This window comes from Danio aesculapii, chromosome 18 (assembly GCF_903798145.1).
Source record: "Danio aesculapii chromosome 18, fDanAes4.1, whole genome shotgun sequence".
Classification (NCBI taxonomy): Eukaryota; Metazoa; Chordata; class Actinopteri; order Cypriniformes; family Danionidae; genus Danio; species Danio aesculapii.
In genome coordinates, this window is record NC_079452.1 from 5970529 (window position 1) to 5991655 (window position 21127).

Here is a 21127-nt window from a genome sequence, read left to right on the forward strand (position 1 = left end):
ATGAGAGAATCCTTGCAAAATAGAAAGTAAATCTTAATCTTTTACTGTCTTGCACATGGAATTAAGACATGGTTTCCTAGAGTGCATCATGTGTATTTATTTAGCATCAAATGTATTTCATATATGTACTGTATATAAAATGTATTTAGATTTACCACGCAATGCTTGTGTTTTTGATTGTATCATGGCTAATTGGAAGATCTTAAAAGAACACTTGATTTTTTTTACTTTTTTATGATTTATTAATTTTTTTAATAGGCTCATTTTACAAATCCACAGAGTTAAACAATTTAGTAACCAGCTTAGCATAGATCCTTGAATCAGATTATCTTAGCATAAAACCTTGAATCAGATTAGACAACTTGCTCAAAAATGGCCAAACAGTTTTGATTATTTTCCTATTTAAAGCTTGACTCTTCTGTGGTTACATTGTGTACTAGGGCCATCAGAAAAAATAAAAGTTGCTATTTTTCTAGGTCAGTATGGCTAGGAGCTATACTCTCATTCCAGCATAATGACCAAGGAACTTTGGTGACATAACATGGATTCAGCAGGTGTGTTGATATTATGCAACATGTCATATGTAACCATAGAAGAGTCAAGCTTTAAATATAGGAAAATATAATAAAACTCTTTGGTTTAATCTGATTCAATGATTAGCTTAGCTAAAATGATAAGCTTAGCTAAAAGTGTTCCCATTAAAGCCAGAGATAGGCTGAATGAATATTCAGGCTCAATGAATACCAAGGCTTAATATAATTATGTACCCCAGAATACATATTTGGATAGTGTAAAATATAACCCAGGAGGTACGTTTATTTTGCAGTTTTTGTTTTTAGCGAATTCACCAGAGGCCACTGTGTATTCTTTTTTTAGATCTCAAATTTCTCTTGCAAGTGCCATCTGCGCCTGCTCTTCTCATATAAATCTACCAGAGACCAATCCCCCCACCCTCCCCCTTCTCTAAACCCAACCAATAGTGTTTTCAAAAGCACCAATTGACCCACCCACTGTCTTCCCTAAACCCAACCGATAGTATTTTCAAAAGCAATCAAAAAAAAAAACAAAAGCCTTTGCAGCCGCCAGCTTTTTACCATATTTTCCGATGTTACCATGTTCTCACCCTGATATTTACTGGAATTTTTTTTTTTTTGCCTTCTGTTTTTGTTTTGCCTGCTTTATGGAACCGTTCTTTGCAAGACCCGGTCATCGAAGTTAACTCCTCTCTGCGTCTCAAGTCCGCCAAAATACACAGTGAGCCACTTGGCAAACTAGCAACAGCGGAAAAGCCACCAACACAAATGTAAGCGGTCAGCTGGTAGCACGTAAATAAAGAGAAGCCATTGGCAGCATCATACCACCCCATAGCGTTTCCTTTAAAGATGAAATTCATCCATATGTACCTCTGGCTACATAATTTGCACTCTCCAGAAATGTATACAGGGTTGCGTATTTACAATGAGCCTGTGTTGGATAAACTCTATAGGGTGTTGTAAAATCAGTCTATTATCAACAAAAGTGGTGCGTTCTTGTAAGCACGATGGTCATTCAGAACTATAATACATTTATATACCTTTCTGTGTTTTATCACACAGGGTGATGAGGTCTTGACCGTTATAAAAATGAAAGCACAATGGCCGGCGTGGCAACCCCTCAATGTGTAAGTAACTGTTTTATTCAATATGTGTGTATGTATTTTCATGTTCTGGTGTTACATATTTTCCTTTGTATGGAGTTTCTTTAAAATACAAACTAAAATATTAAAAGTGTTGCTTGTTTTTGCTATTTTTTATATACGTATATTCCATTTTAATATACAACAATGTGATTTGCTTATGCAACAAAGTAGGTTGTTTATCGTAATGTAAACACTTTGGTTTTTTGGCACTTCAACCCTTCGTTCTTTGCTTTTGTCGCCTAACATGAAAATGTCTGTGTGGTGATGACATAACTGACTTTTTATATAAGTGATTTTGGTTATGTAAGTAGCCTTTGTTTGTGAATACGAAGCAAAATGCTAAATTAGATTATATTTGATATGTTGAAGCAACCCCAGGTGTAACAATTTTTTAAGACCAGTATAGATGTACAGCAATTTATTGACTGATAGTGCTGATGCTATTAGTATTTATTGACTGATAGTGCTCTCCTCATGAGACAGTGTCCATTATTCCTCAGATTGCGATGATGGAAAAATGCTGTCAGTGTTTATGGATGTCATGTTGTAATAGTTAAAAAAAAGTCTTGTTTTCAGTAGGGGTGGCTGGCTAAAAAATAATGTTTTGAGAGTCTCAAGATCCGTAATCACTGCTCTGTTACGGGACTCAAAACTCTAATTTCATGTGACTAAGGTGATTCAAAGCATCAGTTCGTTTCACATGTGTTTTAAGATGTAACATGCCTGTATAATATGCTTTTAGTTGACAAGCAGACATTGTGGGCTGTGCACCAACAAAAAATACAACTACATACATTGCATGCAGAAACTAATCATAGTGCTTCTCTTTTTCCACATGTTTTATGCTACAGCCGTATTCCAAAATTGATTAAATTCATTTATTTCCTCAACATTCTACACACAATACCCCAAAATGACAATGTGATTTTTTTTTTTTTGTTGCAAATTTATTAAAAATAAAAAAAACAGAAAAATCAAATGTACACAAGTTTTCACAGCCTTTGCCGCGAAGCTCTAAATTGATCTCAGGTACATTGTTTCCACTAATCATTCTTGAGATGTTTCTGCAGCTTAATTGGAGTTTACCTGTGGTAAATTCAGTTGATTGGACATGGTTTGAAAAGGCATACACCTGTCTATATAAGGTCCCAGGGTTGATAGTGCATGTCAAAGCACAAACCAAGCCTGAAGACAAAGGAATTGTCTATAGATCTCTGAGACCTGTCTTGAGGCACAAGACTGGGGAAGGTTACAGAAAAATGTCTGCTGCTCTGAAAGTTCCAATGAGCACAGTGGCCTTCATCATTCATAAGTGGAAGATGTTTGGAACCACCAGGACTCTTCCTAGAGCTAGCCGGCCATCTAAGCTCAGTGATCAGGTGAGAAAGGCCTTAGTCAGGGAGGTGATCTATAACCCGATGGTCACTCTGTCTAAGCTCCAGCATTCTTCTGTGGAAAGAGGAGAACCTTACAGAACAACAACCATCTGTGCAGCAATCCACCAATCAGGCCTGTATGGTAGAGTGACCAGACGGAAGCCACTCCCCACCAGGAATTTGCCAAAAATCATCTGAAGGACTCTCAGACCATAAGAAACAAAATTCTCTGGTCTGATGAGACAAAAGTTGAACTTTTTTGAGTGAATGCCAGGCGTTATGTTTGGAGAAAACCAGGCACCGCTCATCACCAGGCTAATACCATCTCTTCAGTGAAGCATGGGGGTGGCAGCATCATGCTGTGTGGATGTTTTTCAGCAGCAGGAACTGGAAGACTAGTCAGGATAGAGGGAAAGATGAATGCTGCAATGTACAGAGACATCCTGAATGAAACCTTCTTCAGAGTGCTCTTGACCTCAGACAGGGGCGACGGCTCATCTTCCAGCAGGACAATGACCCAAAGCACACCGCCAAAATATCAGTGGAGTGGCTTCACGACGCTTGGTGCATGTACTTGAGTGGCCCAGCCAGAGCCCAGACCTAAATCCTATTGAACATCTCTGGAGAGATCTGAAAATGGCTGTACACCGTCGCTTCCCAACCAACCCGTAGAGCTTGAGAGGTACTGCAAAGAGGAATGGGCAAAAATTCCCAAAGACAGGTGTGCCAAGCTTGTGGCATCATATTCAAAAGGACTTGAGGCTGTAATTGCTGCCAAAGGTGCATCAACATAGCATTGAGCAAAGGCTGTGAATACTTCTGTACATGTGCTTTTTCAGGTTTTTTTCTTTGTAATAAATTTGCAGCAATTTCAAAAAATATTTTTTCACATTGTCATTATGGGGTATAGTGTGTAGAAGTTTGCGGAAATTTATGAGTTTAATGCATTTTGGAATAAGGCTGTAACATAAAAAAAAATTGGAAAAAGTGAGCGCTATGAATACTTTCCGGATGCACTGTAATGGCACTGCTGCTGTCCTGACTTTTAATCCAGGCATGTAGAGCTTTCCTGATCCCATCTCCCTCCTTTCTGTTGAACCTTGCTTCATGTCAATATATTGTTTATGCAAAAAACAAAAAAAAAACTTTTTTCGTTACAGATTTTCTTTATAAGGCACTTTTAATGTTTATTTTAATAACCAAAAGTATACAATTCAATTCATGTTTATTTATATATATATCTCATATCAGCCAAGCTCAGCCAGAGGTGGCGTTCCTGGACCACTAATGTGGCCATCGTCTTCCCCAGGGCACGAGCAGCGGATTTGGTAGTCATGAGAGCATAATCGGTTGCCCTGCAGAGCTCATGCAGCAAGCTCGGGGGAGAACCGCCCTCCTGCATCTTGGCCAGCTTCTCGGCTCGGTAGCGTTGATAGGTGGCCATAGCGTGCAGAGCGGAGGCGGCCTGGCCCGCAGCAGTGTAGGCTCTGGCCGTGAGAGACTCAGATAACCTGCATGCTTTGGAAGGGAGTTTGGGCGAATCTCTCCAAGTGGAGCAGCTCTGCAGACAGAGATTGTCCACGATAGCACGCTCCACCTGGGGAATCACCTCATATCCCCTGGCCGCTCCGTCATCGAGGGAGGTGAGAGCGGGAGCGCACGAGGACTGGGCAGAAAAAGGTGCCCTGCATGCCTGCGTGAGCTCTCTGTGTTCCTCCAGGAAGAAGGGGACGCCTTCTTCGCCCCCACGTAGCACCCGTCTAAGCAGTCCGGCCGGGGTCTGGGGGACAAGCCATCTCCAGTCCCACCGCTGAAGCAGCCTGGGATAACACGGCTAACATGTCCGATTCCAGATCCGAAACCACACTGACAACCCCGGAGGGTAGCAGGGGGTCCGGATCTTCATCAAAGCATGTCAACCCACCCTCCGATGCAGCGATGGACATCACGTCCCCGGTGTCATCTAATGAAAGCGTGGCCAACCCGGAGGATGGACCAACGCTCGCACTCGAAGCAGAGACAGAGCGCACTGACAAAGAGCGAGGGGTCCGCAGGCCCAAAGGCGACGGAATAGCCCCCACTGTAACCCTCAGGCCTGTCCGAGTGCTAACCGCTTGGCGAGGAGCAGCAAGGGTGACTTGCCCTAATAAAAGAGCTCGCCGCGACCTCAGTTGCGCAACAGTCAAGCCATCGCAATGAACTGTCCGCGAGCACCGCATCAACATGTTGGACCCACAAGCATGTGACGCAGTACTCGTGCCTGTCATCCAGGGCGAGGAAACCACCGCATCCAGAAACGTGTGCTCTTTTAGGGAATTCTGCTCTTTGTAGAAACTGCTCTTTTAGATCACCAGCGAAATGCCAAGTAGACGGGAAACCCAGCTCGACCGCCGCTTAAACGTCTTCCCCCGCACTGGTGAAGGGAATGCTTCCTTCAGAGTTGGAAATCAGCTCAGCAGAAGGGTTCTTCTGTCTCAGATCGGGTCTGAAGCAACAATTCTGATTATATATTAGACCCACATCTGATGCTTGTATTTGCACCAGCTCCACGTCCACAACTTCACGCATTGGGCTAAATTAGGCTGCACAGTCTCCGTGTTCAGTCCTTTACTTCCACTGTATCTTTTCAGCTGAGGGAACGGAATCAATCCTGTGACGTCAGAAACAGCAGCATTCCAATATGGTGGCGCCTTAGATCTAAAAGCTATAGTAAAACATGCCGTTTTCTTCATAATGGTCACATTAATTGAGTTTGTTTATTATATTTTCACTAAAGTGGAATCCAATGTACAAAATAATGTAAACTTGAGTGAGTTTTTTTTCTGTTGAACACACAGTCTTGCACATTCACTTAAAGCAGTTTACTTAAAAAAAAATAGTAATTGAATAGAACTAAGCAATGCTACATGTTACTGGTATTTAGCTAGTCCATGTCTCAGCACAGACTGATATGAAGGATTCTTCAAACTACAGCCAAACTTTCAGCAGGAACCGAAAGTCTTTATCAAGAGTCTATGCTGCTACAACCAGCATACTGCCACACAATTACATCCAAAGAATGCTCTCTTTGAAAGCACTTCAGATTTTGATAATGGATGCATTTATTGATTTGCTGCCAAAGCAACAAACCATGTTCTGCTTGAAAACTGAACTAAACTTTTGAAGGGTGCTGTTTATTCAGCGCAATCCAAAATGAGGAAAGGCCCCCACTCTTTTTCACCTCCTAAAAGTATCGACTGCAAAAGCTGGATTCCTTTGAGATGAAAAGCGAGGAAAAAAAATTGCCTCTCTCAGACAAACATTTGTGGAGACCATTAAATTAAAACAATGATGACCACACCAAAACTGGACGTCATATCTCAATTGGGTCATACCTAATAAAAAATATATTCATTTTAAATAGACAAAAAAAAGCATTGGGCCTATATAATACTGTTCTGACCAGCCATGTGGCTGTTTGGGCCTGAAATATTAGAGGTACAAAACTGTTCGATGCCTCTGTACTGTATGAAGCAGATCTTCCTGGACAAGGTTCTGAAACAAGGATGTCCCATCATACTCCAATGTTCTGCCAAGTTTTAGTCAGTCTGAAGATTTAAATTAATTGGATCAGGTGTTTATGGATTTAAAGATGGAGCTAAACTCTGCAGGGCCTCTATAGAACAGGTTTGGACTCCCCTACTTTTAAGTGAAAGAGCAGTACTAAGTCTTTCTTCACACGAAGAGCTGTATAATTATTAATTGGAGACCCATTTCATTATTGATAAACTCTGATTATTTTCATTGTGTATATATGAATTCACTACGGCTGGGTCATTTGGCCTTTTAAAAAAAAATCCCAGATTTTTTTTTAAACGCCCACACATACTACTTAAAATTTACATTTTGGGATAAGATCTTCTGCAAATTCTTATTAAAGTGTCATCAGAAACAGCAAGCCAAAAGGGCAAGATGACAGATCTTGTCATTGTAAACAAAAGTACAACATCCAATTCGGTAGATTCTAATAAAGGGCAAAATATTTGACAACATTAAATACAGTATCAGTGCATGAGGTGCTTATTGTTATGCTTGTTTTAGTTTGAACATCCTTTCTATTTTCTAAACATTCTAAGCCATGAAGATAATCTACTATCTAAATCTGTATTCGCATGTATCTGTCATATCTTATTTCATTCCATTTTATTCAGCTTAGTCCCTGATTTATCAGCTTAGTCCCTGAAAGAACCACCAACTACTTGGCATTTGTTTTATGCAGTGGATCCCCTTCCAGCTGCAACCCAGTACTGGGAAAATCTGCCATATATTTTACAGTATATTTGGGGACCATCTCATTTGCAACATAAATTCAGACTGCATCCATGATCATGTTTCACCAATTCCATTCTCAACACAGGCTCATTCTAAAAATGTAGCCCTATATACATTTCTAGAGAGCACGAATTATGTAGCCAGAGGCACGTATGGCTGCATTTTTTTCTTTAAAATGAATGCTAGGGGGTGGTATGAAGACAGACAGGGTTTGAATCTAGTAATGAACGGTTCCAGAAAGCAGGTAAGACAAAAACAAAAGCCAAAAAAATAATAATAATAAACAAGTAAATAAAGTGGCAAAATTTAAAAACGTGGTAAATATCAGGCAATTTTTTGTTGTTGTTTGGGTTTAGGGAAGTGAGTGGATGGGCCAAATGGTGCTTTTGAAAATACTATCGCTTGGGTTTAGAGAAGCTCCTCCTTCTCTAAACCCAACCGATAGTGTTTTCAAAAGCACCGGTGGGTCAGTCAATCGGTCATTCAGTCAGTCGCCAGAAGCTTCTAGTGAATTTCCCCAAGGCAGGCAAGTGCAAATGGCACTCGCAAGAGAAATTTGAGATCTGAAAAAGAATACACAGTGGCCACTGGTGGATTCACGAAAACAAAAACTGCAAAAAACTTACCTCCTGGGACATATTTGGTGCTCTTCAGAAATGTATATAGGACTCATGTTTTCAGATAGAGTCTGGGATGCCCATTCTTTATAATTTCACAAGGTTCCTTTAATAACATCCATAAAGTAATTTAATCTAAATATAGTCAGTTAAATATACTTAAATAGCCATTTATTTAGCTGTTGAAGTGTAAAACGAGATGCAATGCTGTTTAAACACAGGTGCCGTGAGGAGCAGCAGGCGAGCTACAAAAATTCATTGTACTGTGGTAAAATAAATGTCCATAAACTAAACAGGCAGCAGGCCCGTAGCCAGCCTGGTGAAAGGGGGGGGTTCTTTCTTCTCAAAAAGTGGACCTTTTTGCAGTTATTTACTTTTAAATATAAATACTATTTAAAGATTACACTTTATTGATATTTTAAGCACTGTTTTTAGCTGAATTAGCTTGTCAGATGGCCATTATAACCACACTTTTTGATGTACCAAAAATATTTAAAGAAATATATATATATATATATTTATATATATATATATATATATATATATATATATATATATATATATATATATATATATATATATATATATATATATATAATAGTTTTTTATGCAAATTACATCATATACCATTCGAAAAAAGTTTTCAGTTTGGCCATTTTTTGGCCATTTTTATAAAAAAAATAAATAAATAAATAAAAAGTATATGTATATAAATATATATATATATATATATATATATATATATATATATATATATATATATATATATATATAAATAATATTTTTTTTTATTTCAGAGTACTTTACACCTTTTTATTGGTCCCTTTTTTCTTTTAAGAATAAGGTCATTTTTTTGCAAAAAAAAAAAAAAAATTTTCTATTTATAAACAACACAGTAGCGAAAGATGACTTCACTTACAGCTGATTGTATGTTTTCTTGCACAGCTGGATGTTGTGCAATCATGAAAAAAATATTTGCATTGGCCAAAACTAAATTGACGCCGAAGTGACAGTCAACAGAGGATTCTGCTTGGTCTTAAAGCTTTTTTCATGGGTTAATTACACTAGTTACGATGGCATAGCAGTCAAAATAGGACAAATGAGCTCATGTATGGGACATATTCTGGACTTTTGTCAGTGAGGGATGGGTCTTCCGAACCTGGACCTGGGCAATGAAGAACATTGGTTAAAAAAAAAAAAATCATAGTGGAGTTTATAATGGCATGACAGTTTACTGGAAGCACCCGATCAGTCTTATTTAAATAAATTGGGTGTTGTTTGTGCTGTGTTTGATGCAGGAAAACTGAACCAATTACATATAGTGAATGACACTGTATCTTTTTTAGGAATGAGTATTTAAGTTTATGGCAGGGAACTACGGGAGTCCAGAGAAACATTGGCAGATTTTAGAGTGAAAAAAAGATTTTCAGTCAAACAAATCGATGTAAACCAATCATCCGAGTTCCCTGTGTGGTTGACAGAAATGTAAAAGCGAGAAAGAAAAAAAGTCTTCCCTTTCTCTCAAGCAGTAGAAGCAGTATCTTTCTCCTCAGAAAGCAACAACCCCTATGTTTGATGAAACAAAGTTATCTGCTTAAAGTACTCTACTTTCTCCTTGTTTAACATTTAAGTGATCTACATTGATCAGTGCTCTCAAAGTCCCTGAAGCACTGAAGAATTTCAAATTTATAATGCTGTGTTCACCTCATCTGGTATATTTGGGTGCATTAGGACTTGAGAGCAGACAGGAAATTGCTTTTGAATTGACTCAGAGTGTCATGAAATGCTCAGTATGAGGCAAGAAGTGCTTGAGACCGGAGAGCTATAAATGTCTTTCCTCACATTGGAGAATAAAACAGATGTTATCATTCGGCTTTATAACAGCAGTTTATGTCCAAAAACCCTAAATTGGGTGCGTGTTTTCTCTTTATTTCTCTCTCTCCTGTTGTTGTCTTCTCATCTTCTCTGCAGGTCTGTTCCTCAGTTGCGGTGTATATATAGCATCTAATGCATACTCTGCTGTTGGAACTTTCCAGAAACTCTGAAATGCTTTAGTTGAGTTGATTAGCAGTGCGCTGACAGGCAGACAGTAAAATAATGGGTTGTCAATGCATGCTAAGTCTCTAATTAGCTGCATGATTTGTTTTGTGTGTCTGCGTGTTGTGTCTCTTTTAAAGGGTGGAGTTGGATGATTTCATTTATCTTAAAGAAATGAAAAATAGTGTTGCTTTAAAACAGACTTTGCTTTCTGGTTAAGTGGAAATGACATAAATTTACTTGTGCAGTGCTGTCATAAACATATCTGTGGCTGTGAATGTTAAAAGTATGTACGGCAGACAAGCTATTTTAAGATCACTCTTTGTTATCTCAAAGAGATATGTTCACATCAAGCATAGTACAATTAATTATGAGTATATTTATTATATTAATATATTTATCACACAAGGTATGCGTTTATGTATGCCTATACATAAACAAACAGACATATCATACTGTTCAAAAGAAAAGCAACATACAGTAAATACTTTACTATTGTGGGGTTGGACCCCCTTGTGCAATTAGAACTGCCTTAATCCTTCATGGCATAGATTCAACAAGGTACTGGAAATTTTCCTCAGAGAATTTGGTCCATATTGACATTATACATCCATAATGTTAATCTTCCCTCCCTCCACATCCTAAATGTGCTCTATTGGATTGAGTTCTGGTGATTGTGGAGGCCATTTGAGTACAGTGAACTCATTGTCATGGTTAAGAAACCAGTCTGAAATGCTTTGCGCTTCATGACTTGGCACATTATCTATTACATTACTAATGGGCCTAAAGTGTGCCAATAGCTTTATAGCCCTTCTATACCCCACACCATTACACCACCACCACCAGCCTAAACAAGGCAGGAAGGATTCATACTTTCATGTTGTAGACGCCAAATTCTGACCCTACCATTGGAATTTTGCTGTAAAAATCGAGACTCATCAGATCGGGCAACATTCCAATCTTCTATTGTCCAATTATGGTGAGCCTGTGTGAATTGTAACCTCAGTTTCCTGATCTTAGCTGCCAGGAGTGGCACCCGGTGTGGTCTTCTGCTGCTGTAGCCCGTCCGCTTCAAGGTTGGACGTGTTGTGCATTCAGAGTTGCTCTTCTGCATACCTCAGTTGTAACGAGTGGTTATTTGAGTTACTGTTGTCTTTCTATCAGTTCGAACCAGTCTGGCCATTCTCATCTGACCTCTGGCATCAACAAGTCATTTACACCTAAAGAACTGCCACTCACTGGATATTTTCTCCTTTTCAGACCATTCTCTGTAAACCCTAGAAATGGTTGTACGTAAAAAGTCCCAGTAGATCAGTAGTTTCTTAAATTCTCAGACCAGCCCATCTGGCACCAACAACCATGCCACGTTCAAAGTCACTTAAATCACCTTTCTTCGCCATTCTGATGCTCGGTTTGAAGTGCAGCAGATCATCTTAATCATGTCCACATGCCTAATTGAGTTACAGCAATGAGAAAAAGCATGCCTTATGTAAGCTAATGTGCTATAACATAATTGTCACCACGAACTGCATCTCTGTTTAATGTTTATCGTCTTTTTAAAAAAAATATATATATTTTTCATATTTATTTATTTTGTGTTGGTCACTTCTCACTTTATGTACACTGGAAGCTTCTGTAGCTAAACAAATTCCTTGTGTGTGAAGCACATTTGGCAATAAAACTGATTTTGATTCTAATTAATGTTAACCCAATAATAATGGTTTAAATTTTCCAGCCCTATTTGTAATTTATTAAACAGAAATATTGAAAAAAGGAAAAATAAATAAAGGCACTAAAATTAAGGAATATGTTGATGTATTGAAATCTCTTCTCTTGCGTTACCACAATAATTAAAGGTCTAAGAGTTGTCTATAAATGTCTTCGTTTATACATTTTATTGGAGGTAGTTAAATGAGAACTGGAGACTATAGTTCCTCCCTAGAGGACACAATCAATTCTCAGCATCCTCACACACACTGTGAACATGCACAAATGTTTGACACTGTAATCCTGAACACCTACCTGGTGGTCCACCCTACTGAGCGAGCTTGCTATGAATCTCTCTTTAAGCAGAAAATCTCAGATGGGTTAACTTTATCTCTGACAGCCATATTGAGCCAATACAAAGGCATGAAACATGTCTGGAAATGGAGAGAAATGGAGGTTACAGTGACCTGGAGACAGAAATGTAGCCAGCGTAATCACTAAAGTTGTCTTCATGCATACAGTAAGTGTTATGGGCATGTGTTTGCCTGTGTGTTAGAAGATCTTGGAGCTTATTTGGGTTATAAAAATAGAGATGTTTGTGTCAAAAATGTTCCCTTCCTCTTTTGTGTAAGGAAATGTAGATTTGTTTGTTTGTTTTTATGTATGTGAGTATGTGTACATGCATGTGTGTTTGACAAAAAGGACAACAAAAGGTTCCATTGAGTGTTATGGTTTCATAGAGTACAGTTCAGTATGAATTTATATCTGTTTTCACTGTCAAATTGTACCACTTTTTGGCACCATTTCCATAAGGTACCTAGAACGGTCCCAAAAGGGTGGAGTGAAAATAGCTGAATGCTATTGGTTTACAAAGAATCGTCACCACCGCATGAAACAAGCCAAATTAATGACAACATAGGATTCACCATTTTTAATGAGTCATGAGCAACCCAAACTCGAACAAACCTAAAATGTCTTCTTGTGACAAATAGCCACATGTCAAGAAACAAGAACAGAATCTGCTGCATGTCCTCTGTTGTTCTTTATGAGGGCATATAAAAATGTGAGGAAAGTGTCACTTGCTACGTTTCCATCATTTTGAAAATGCGAATAAATTCCGAACAAATTCCAGTATGCGCATTACAAAATGTCATGCGATTTTGTTAAAAGAGATCACGTGATGATAAAAATGTGTGTAAACAGACATACCAACAGGCTGAGCACTTTGTAAACACCTGAAATGTTGTTTTGGTCATTCTAAAACGCCTAACCATCTCAGTATTAGTCAGGGTCGGAGCATCCATAGAGAATAGTGAGAGCTTCCACAACATCCCAACATCACCCATCCCCCCGTCCAGACTCACATATAGTTACTTAGCTTTCCTCAGTGATTTAAAATACATACATCTTACAAGGTGTTGTAGAGTTACAGTAACTTGCAGGGTGAAAATACCAATTTACTCAATCATTTGAGTGACACTCACTTGAAACAAGTGTAAGAAGGGCCAGCTAGTGCAGGTTAACCTCACTCCTGTAAACCCAAAAAGGTGCTCTAGCGACAGATGATAGAGGTTGTGATCTTTAGCCTCCTTGTTAGAGCAAACGACTCCTATGTGAAAGTCACCAGTTCTATCTCAGCTTGGACCATGTTGGCTGGTATAGGACCGGCAGGGTTACATTGGTGCCGTGACACGGATGGGAGTGAGGTTTAGGGGTGTGAGTGTAACAGAGAACAGCTAGTAAAGAGCTGTGCAGGTAAACCTCACTCCTCTGAACCCAAAAAGGTACTCTAGCGATAGACACTAGAGGTCATAGTCTTTAGCCTCGTTAGAGAATCCAACTGCCATGTGGAAAGTCGCCGGTTCAATACTAGCTCGGAGAAGGTTGGCTGGTGTAGGACAGACAGGGTTACATTGTTGCCATGACCCGGATGGGAGTGAGGTTTAGGGGTGAGTGTAACAGTGGCCAGCTAGTAAAGAGCTGTGCAGGTAAACCTCACTCCTCTGAACCTAAAAAGGTACTCTAGCAATAGACGCTAGAGGCCATGGTCTTTATCCTCCTTTTTAAAGCAACCGACTTCCATGTGGAAAGTCGCCGGTTCAATTCCAGCTCGGAGCGGGTTGGCTGGTGTTAGACTGGCAGGGATACATTGGTGCCATGACCCAGATGAGAGTGAGGTTTAGGGGGGTGAGTGTAACAGAGGCCAGCTAGTAAAGAGCTGTGCAGGTAAACCTCACTCCTCTAAATCCGAAAAAGTACTCTAGCGACAGACGCTAGAGGCCATGGTCTTTAGCCTACTTGTTTAGCAATTGACTCCACTGTGGAAAGTCGCCAGTTCAATCCCAGCCCGGAGCGGGTTCGATGGTGTAGGACTGGTGGGGTTGCACAAGCAAGTAACAAAAAAAGATGCAATAGCATTATTACACCAGTGAGAGGCAGCATTCAAGCATGCCTAATGTGTGGGAAAAACAAAGAAGAAGCAGTGGCCGTAGGAAATCATTAGCCGAAAAGATGTAATGGTGGATGCTAATGCCAGTACACAAGAAAAGAGACCAGAGACCATTTTGTTTTAATGGAAGTCAGTGGAGGAGAGGCATCACTATACATAACAGAATTCCTTTTGTGAGAAAAGTTGTAGACAGGAGTAGACAGGCGCTCATTAGTACTGCATCCTATTTCACCTTACTTGTTTTTTTGTTTTTTTGTTTTTTTCTGAAAGCAATTGATTTGCATGCTTATATAAGGTTTACTAATTGGATTTTACAGTGCATACACTAATCAATCAATCAATCAATCAATCAATAATTAATCAATCAAACATATATATTCTTTATTTCTCTATTTCTTCATGGGCTGTTGGATTAACTTCAGTGTTATACGTTCAAGTATTGACTAGTTTATCTTTAACTTTGGTTGAGGTAATGCGGAGATTAGCCAAGTCAATTTTGCCCCATTGATAGTACACTTTGTGCCAAATTTTAGATTCAGCTCTTCAGTTGGAGAGCCTCTTTTAATGTGTAAAAGATAGAGCAGAACTTCCTCTCATAGCTCAACTCACAACCACATGACTATAGAGCTCTTCCCTCAATCTACTGCAGCCCCTGAGCTCATGCCCCTCTGCCAACCCATTTCCGTGAATCCCGTGAGGCTGACCACTCGTTCCATTTTAGAGGGAACGATCCATCTTTTTTTTCTCATTCAAATGGTTCTATTTAGGGATGTAAGGATACACAAAGCTCACAATTTGATATGATCCACAATCTAATGCCAACATTTTTTTACAAAAATATTTGAGAGAATTTCAATTTTTTTTTTCTCCCCGTTGATCTTCACTTATTTATTTTTTTCATTTAATTGTCTGCCAGTATTTGTTGTTAGATTTTTTTTACTGGCTTACTTTGCTTTTCCTTTTTGTTAATATGTTTAGAGCAAAGTACTTTGTCTTGACAAATTACCAACAAATTAATCACAACTGTTTTTCCCCTGTATTAAAAACGTATTTTACATGCCAGTGGAATTTGCTGAAAACTTGACACACTCTTAAAGTTTGTTATTGTTTAAATTTATAATGAAGTTCACTAGTTTTACAAACTGTAACTTTGTCATTAATAAGAACAAGCTAGAACAAGTATTATGCGCCATTTCACTAGTCTACTGAATGAGTGATAAAGACTGAGGGAGAGGCTGGTTCAGCAGTGTAATTACCAGATAAGAGGTATTATGATGAGAAAATATCAGTCAGAGTGGTGGCAACAAAAGGAATCCCACTTTCATTTTCAAGAGGAGAGCACAATGGCTACACATTCAGACCCACACTCCTCCATCTTCTATTTTAGTGAGAATGCTTGTTATATTTTTACACCTCTGTGCTTGTCTGCTTTTTCTTGTCTTTTTTTTTCTTGACCATTTTTACCCATTTTTAATCAGCATCATAATCGTTCAAATTTAAATATTTATTATTATAATTTTACATTCTTTCAGCAACTTGAATCATAAGAAAAATGGTAGTTTATTATCATCCATATTATATTGTAGTACAAAATAACTGAGAAGAGAGAAATAGGCTTTACTTTATTCAAGCTATTTTTTTCTTCTATTTTTTTTTTTTTATAATTTTTTTTCTTTTTAACTCCTTGTAAATTTGTTTTTGTGACAAACCATATGGCTGTGTATTCACCTGGTTTTCTCTTCCCTGCAGTCGAGCAGCTCCATCAGCTGAGTTCTCAGTGGACCGCACACGTCACCTGATGTCCTTTTTAACCATGCTTGGTCCCAGTCCTGACTGGAACGTGGGTCTGTCATCCGAGGACCTCTGCACCAGAGAGTGTGGCTGGGTCCAGAAGGTGGTTCAGGACCTCATCCCATGGGATGCGGGAACCGACAGCGGGGTGTCTTATGAGGTGAGCACAAATCAGAAGAGATGCAGAGAGGCCAAAAAGTCTGACACCAGTATATATATATATATATATATATATATATATATATATATATATATATATATATATAATAAGGCATGTACCAATCAGGTCTTTTGCCCTCGAGTCCGAGTCATTTGATTTTCAGTATCTACCAATACCGAAACCCGATCCGATACTTCTATAATACATAAAAAAAGAATAAAGAAGAGCGAAGAAACAGATCCAGGATATTCCTTATTTTTTATTTAATTCACCTTATTTTAAAAAACAGTGCACTTCTGTGAGGTAGCTTGAACAATCAGGTAATAAATAACATAAATTCTGCACTTTTGGACCTAAATAATATTTTTAAAAATCTAATACAAAAACAAATAGCACCTCAACTTAAAAACACGACAGACAATCCCAAGTTTACAAGTCTCACAGTATGCTATGGCAATGTTGTTGTCATCAACTTTATAATTCCTCCAGACCGCAGATATACTCGCGCTTACCGCTTCAAGCTGCTTCCATGTTTTACTTTGCCACCATTTAACCTCTCTGCAATAAAGTGATGTCATGCCGCACATGTTGCTGTTTCTTTGTGTCAGTCAAGAAAGATGTCTAACTCTGTGTCACCACAAAACTATTGATGTGTTACAAAATAATGAGAATACACACACACACACACACACACACACACACACACACACACACACACACACACACACACACACATATATACTGTACTCGAGTCCTGATTGGGAGGTAACATCCGATTCCGTTTGAGTCTGAAACCACATCATCGGAAATCAGGCCCGATCACGTGGTTTCAGACTCAATCAGAATCGGACGTTACCTCTATATTTATATATATATATATATATATATATATATATATATATATATATATATATATATATATATATATATATTAAAGGGGTAGTTCACCCCAAAAAAAGGAAAATTCTATCATAATTTACTTGTTTCAAACCTTTATGAGTTTCTTTCTTCTGTTGTACACAAAAGAATATATTTTGTTGAAAGTGGGAAACCTGTAACCATTGACGTCCATAGTATTTGTTTTTCTTCAAATAAAAATAAAATGTGGCGCAGTGGGTAGCACAATAGCCTCACGGCCGGAGGTCACTGGGTCAGTTGGCATTTCTGTGTGGTTTGCATGTTTTCCCTGTGTTCGTGTGCATTTCCTCCGGGTGCTCTGGTTTCCCCCACAGTCCAAAGACATGTGCTATAGGTAGATTGAATAATCTAAATTGGCCCTATTGTGTGTGTAAATGCAATAGTGTATGGGTGTTTCCCTGTGTTGAGTTGCAGCTGGAAGGGTTTCCGCTGTGTAAAACATATGAGTTTGTGGTTCATTCTGCTGTGGCGATGCCTGATTAATAAAGAGACTAAGCTGAAAAGAAAATGAATGAATGAATAAAAATAATAAATAAAAAAAAAGTAAATACACAGATAATATATGTATACAAAACTAATTTGGTTGAGGTGTAATCTCTAAAATCTTCTGTCAGCTTAAATAAAAAACGATTGATTGGTAGATTCATTGAGTGATTTGTTTGTTTGATTTGTTTATTCATTGTTGCTTGTTTACTTGTTTCAGTTTGGCCTAATACTTTTATCCTACTTTGTGAAAACCTTTATTCATTTTTGATCTGCATACACTGCATCCTGAAAACAAATTGCATTAAATGAGTTTATTGTGTTAATAACGGAACACAATTAAAAACAGAAAGAAAAAAATATGATTTAATTAAAAAAGGAAGACTTCATTTTTAGCTTCAGTCTAGTGTAGCTTGATTCTGCCATCTGCTGGTGTGTTATCTGAATATGCTTCAAATAGCATCTTTTCAATGGATGACACTTTTTCATTTTAAATACTGAAAGGTTACTTCCTTTAGTAGAGAGGTTGTATGGTTAAGTAATGTTAATGACAGATGCTGTCAATAAAGCTCATATTGCATTGTTGTGCTATATGGTGTTGTGACTAGAAACATTCCTTTTACTATATCTAGTCATAACATGTATTTATTTTTTTATTTATTCTTACACAGAACAATTGAGGAGTTGTTATGTTCATATACTGTAATTTGTATTGCCCCCTGGTCATGTGTGTTATATTCGACCTCTCTCAGCGACCTTGTTGTTGACTGCAGAGCTAATCTCTCTTTTTAAAGCCTGAAGGCTTCTTATGGTGGCCTTTTTGCTGTGTGAGGTGATTGTTAACTACAAAAAATAAGGGATAACTATGTTGGACTCCAGTTTCAATGTGTTTCTATGTGATTATTGAACATTATAGAACAAATTCTCCTTTGAGTTTTTAACTTTTTTATGTTTATAATACTATATACAGTGCTTAGCATAATTAAGTACACCCCATTTTAAAAATGAATATTTTCATCCATTTCTAGATAATGTATTTGGGTGCATTTAAACAAAACAGATTTATGAAACAGATATACTTATTAGAATAATATTTTAGTCACCAAACATATTTTGAAATTGAAAGATAATACAATAAAATAAAATAAAAACAACCTACAAAATTTCAACTCTGTTTTACTGTTTTGCTTCTCTTGTATTTTCCTCTTTTATAAATTTGTATTTATTATTTTTCTATAACATAAATTTGGGTGTACTAGTTTTGGACCGTCATCGTAAGTTATTTTGGTAAATAAGCTCCAGATTTGGCTTCAGTATTGACTAATCTAATGTATATGCACAAATATATAATAGCTTCCTATTAAAAATATGAATTTAAAAGATAGATTTGTAAGGGATGTACTCATAAACTGAACACTGTATGCATTGTATGACAAAAGAGCAGCTTGAACATTGTGAAGAAATAACTTTTGGAACCTTATGAGGGTGAGAAAAAATATATATATGTAAAATGCTTTCTTTTTATGTGCCATAGTCTCCCAACAAGCCTACAGCACCTCAGGAGAAAATCCGTCCCCTCACGAGTTTAGATCATCCACAAAGCCCTTTCTATGACCCGGAGGGTGGTGCAATTACTCCTGTGGCCAGGCTTGTTGTGGAGAGAATTGCCCGAAAGGTTTGTTTTCTTTTCCTGTCTTAGAAAAATTCAATTTCAAAAGAAAATGCTGTTTTTGTTTTGTTTTTTGTTGTTGTTGTGTGGGTTTTAATACTGTGCGAAACAACTCTGCATTATTTATGTCATAAAACTTTGCTAAAATATCTTGACAACAACAGATCATACATATTTATGAAGCCAGCATGTCACTGTAGTGTCCTGGAAGTATTAAAAGTCATGCATTCTCTATTGGTAAATAGTTATAGCCGGTAAATAGAGTTATAGCCGGTATCATGTATCTTCAAAGTTTCTTCATGTATCTTTTTCTTTTTCCTCTTCTTCTTTTTGTTCAATCAGATAGTGAATTAAATTCCATCGTTGTGAAGAGGGATATGATTGAATGATGGATATCATTTAAAGTCTGTTTGAAAGTTGAAATTGTTTTCTGATGTCTGCAGGGTGAGCAGTGCAACATTGTGCCTGATAATGTGGACGACATTGTGGCTGACATTGCCCAGGAGGAAAAAGAAGAAGGTTTGCATCTTTTTATCTATCCATCTAATGCGACCTTGAGAGGAAGAGAGAGAGAGAGAGAGAGAGAGAGAGAGAGAGAGAGAGAGAGAGAGAGAGAGAGAGAGAGAGAGAGAGAGAGATTGTATTTTTTTTTACTTTTAAATCCCCCAGTAAAACTAAACAAACAATATTTTTTTTCTTAAATCTTTACATAACAGTTAGATTAAAATCCTACTTCATAAAAAAATAACTCAAAAAATATATTTTATTTTATTTTATTTTATTTAGATTTCATTTATTCATTAATTTTCTTTTCGGCTTAGTCTCTTTATTAATCCGGGGTCGCCACAGCGGAATGAACCGCCAACTTATCCAGCACATGTTTTAGGCAGCAGATGCCCTTCCAGCCGCAACCCATCTCTGGGAAACATTTATTTTATTTTGTTTTATTTTATTTGTCTAATATAAACACCATTTGTCCTATCATACACCTAGCGCAATATGGCAGGAACTATGGATCCAGCTATTGCAATAAAACTTTTTTACGATTTCAAGCATATTCTCAAAATAATTTTCAGTGTCTTCAAAATCATTTGATCACTGAAAATCCATTAACCCAATCAAGCTTCAAGTGACACTTTGCATTAATTTCTATACAGTATAGCCCTTCAACACATTTCAAGTTGTGCTGATGTCATTCTTTTATTTTATACGCTGGTAATTATGATTGAAATACTGTATCAGGTCATCATCCTGTGTTAGACACTACCTTGAGGAAGAAAGGTGACCAGTACTTACTAAGGGCTCTATTTTAACAATCTAGGCACAAAGTCTAAAGTGCATGCTGCAAAAGCATTAAGGGCATGTCCGAATCCACTTTTGCTATTTTAAGGACAGAAAAAATACAGTTTGTGCATAGTCTAACAGGATTGTGCTTATTCTCTTATTAAGTTATGGGTGTGTTTTGAGAATAACGTGCATTCAGATATCAGAGTCTCATCTCCATTGCCTTTAAGAGTCAGTTGCGTCACACCATGGCGCATTTGCTATTTACATGGTGGACTTTGTAAGTAGAAAAACTGAACTTTTCACTAGTGAGAAAACAATTAAAAAGACCATCTGCAGTAAGGATAAAGAATGAGCTTCATTCGTTCACCCATTTACTTTCTCTTTAATTTACTTTTACTCCTTTACTTTCCTCCTTTACTTTCGTGGAGTAAGGAAATGGTGTTGTACGCACTTCACTGAAAACATCCATTAGCTTACATATTTAATTTTGTTTGTTAAGTGCAAAGATTTGTTTCAAAACTATTTCTAAATTCAATTCTAATTTCCAGCAAACAAATAAATAAACAAGAATACAAAGTGTGGTGAAAAAAACTGAGTTATATCCAAACACACGTCCTATTGCCCCATATGGTGATGCATACATC

At 37.6% G+C, this 21127-nt stretch overlaps 1 protein-coding gene across 1 annotated transcript in view; it reads left to right on the forward strand.

The window, feature by feature from the left end:
* Nucleotides 1-21127, forward strand: part of spon1a (spondin 1a) — a 281369-nt gene that overhangs the window by 239658 nt on the left and 20584 nt on the right. The window contains exons 7-10 of the mRNA XM_056478067.1: nt 1596-1660; nt 15925-16126; nt 19062-19202; nt 19640-19715. Coding sequence (XP_056334042.1) covers nt 1596-1660; nt 15925-16126; nt 19062-19202; nt 19640-19715 — 484 coding nt within the window. The remainder of the gene's footprint in view (nt 1-1595; nt 1661-15924; nt 16127-19061; nt 19203-19639; nt 19716-21127) is intronic.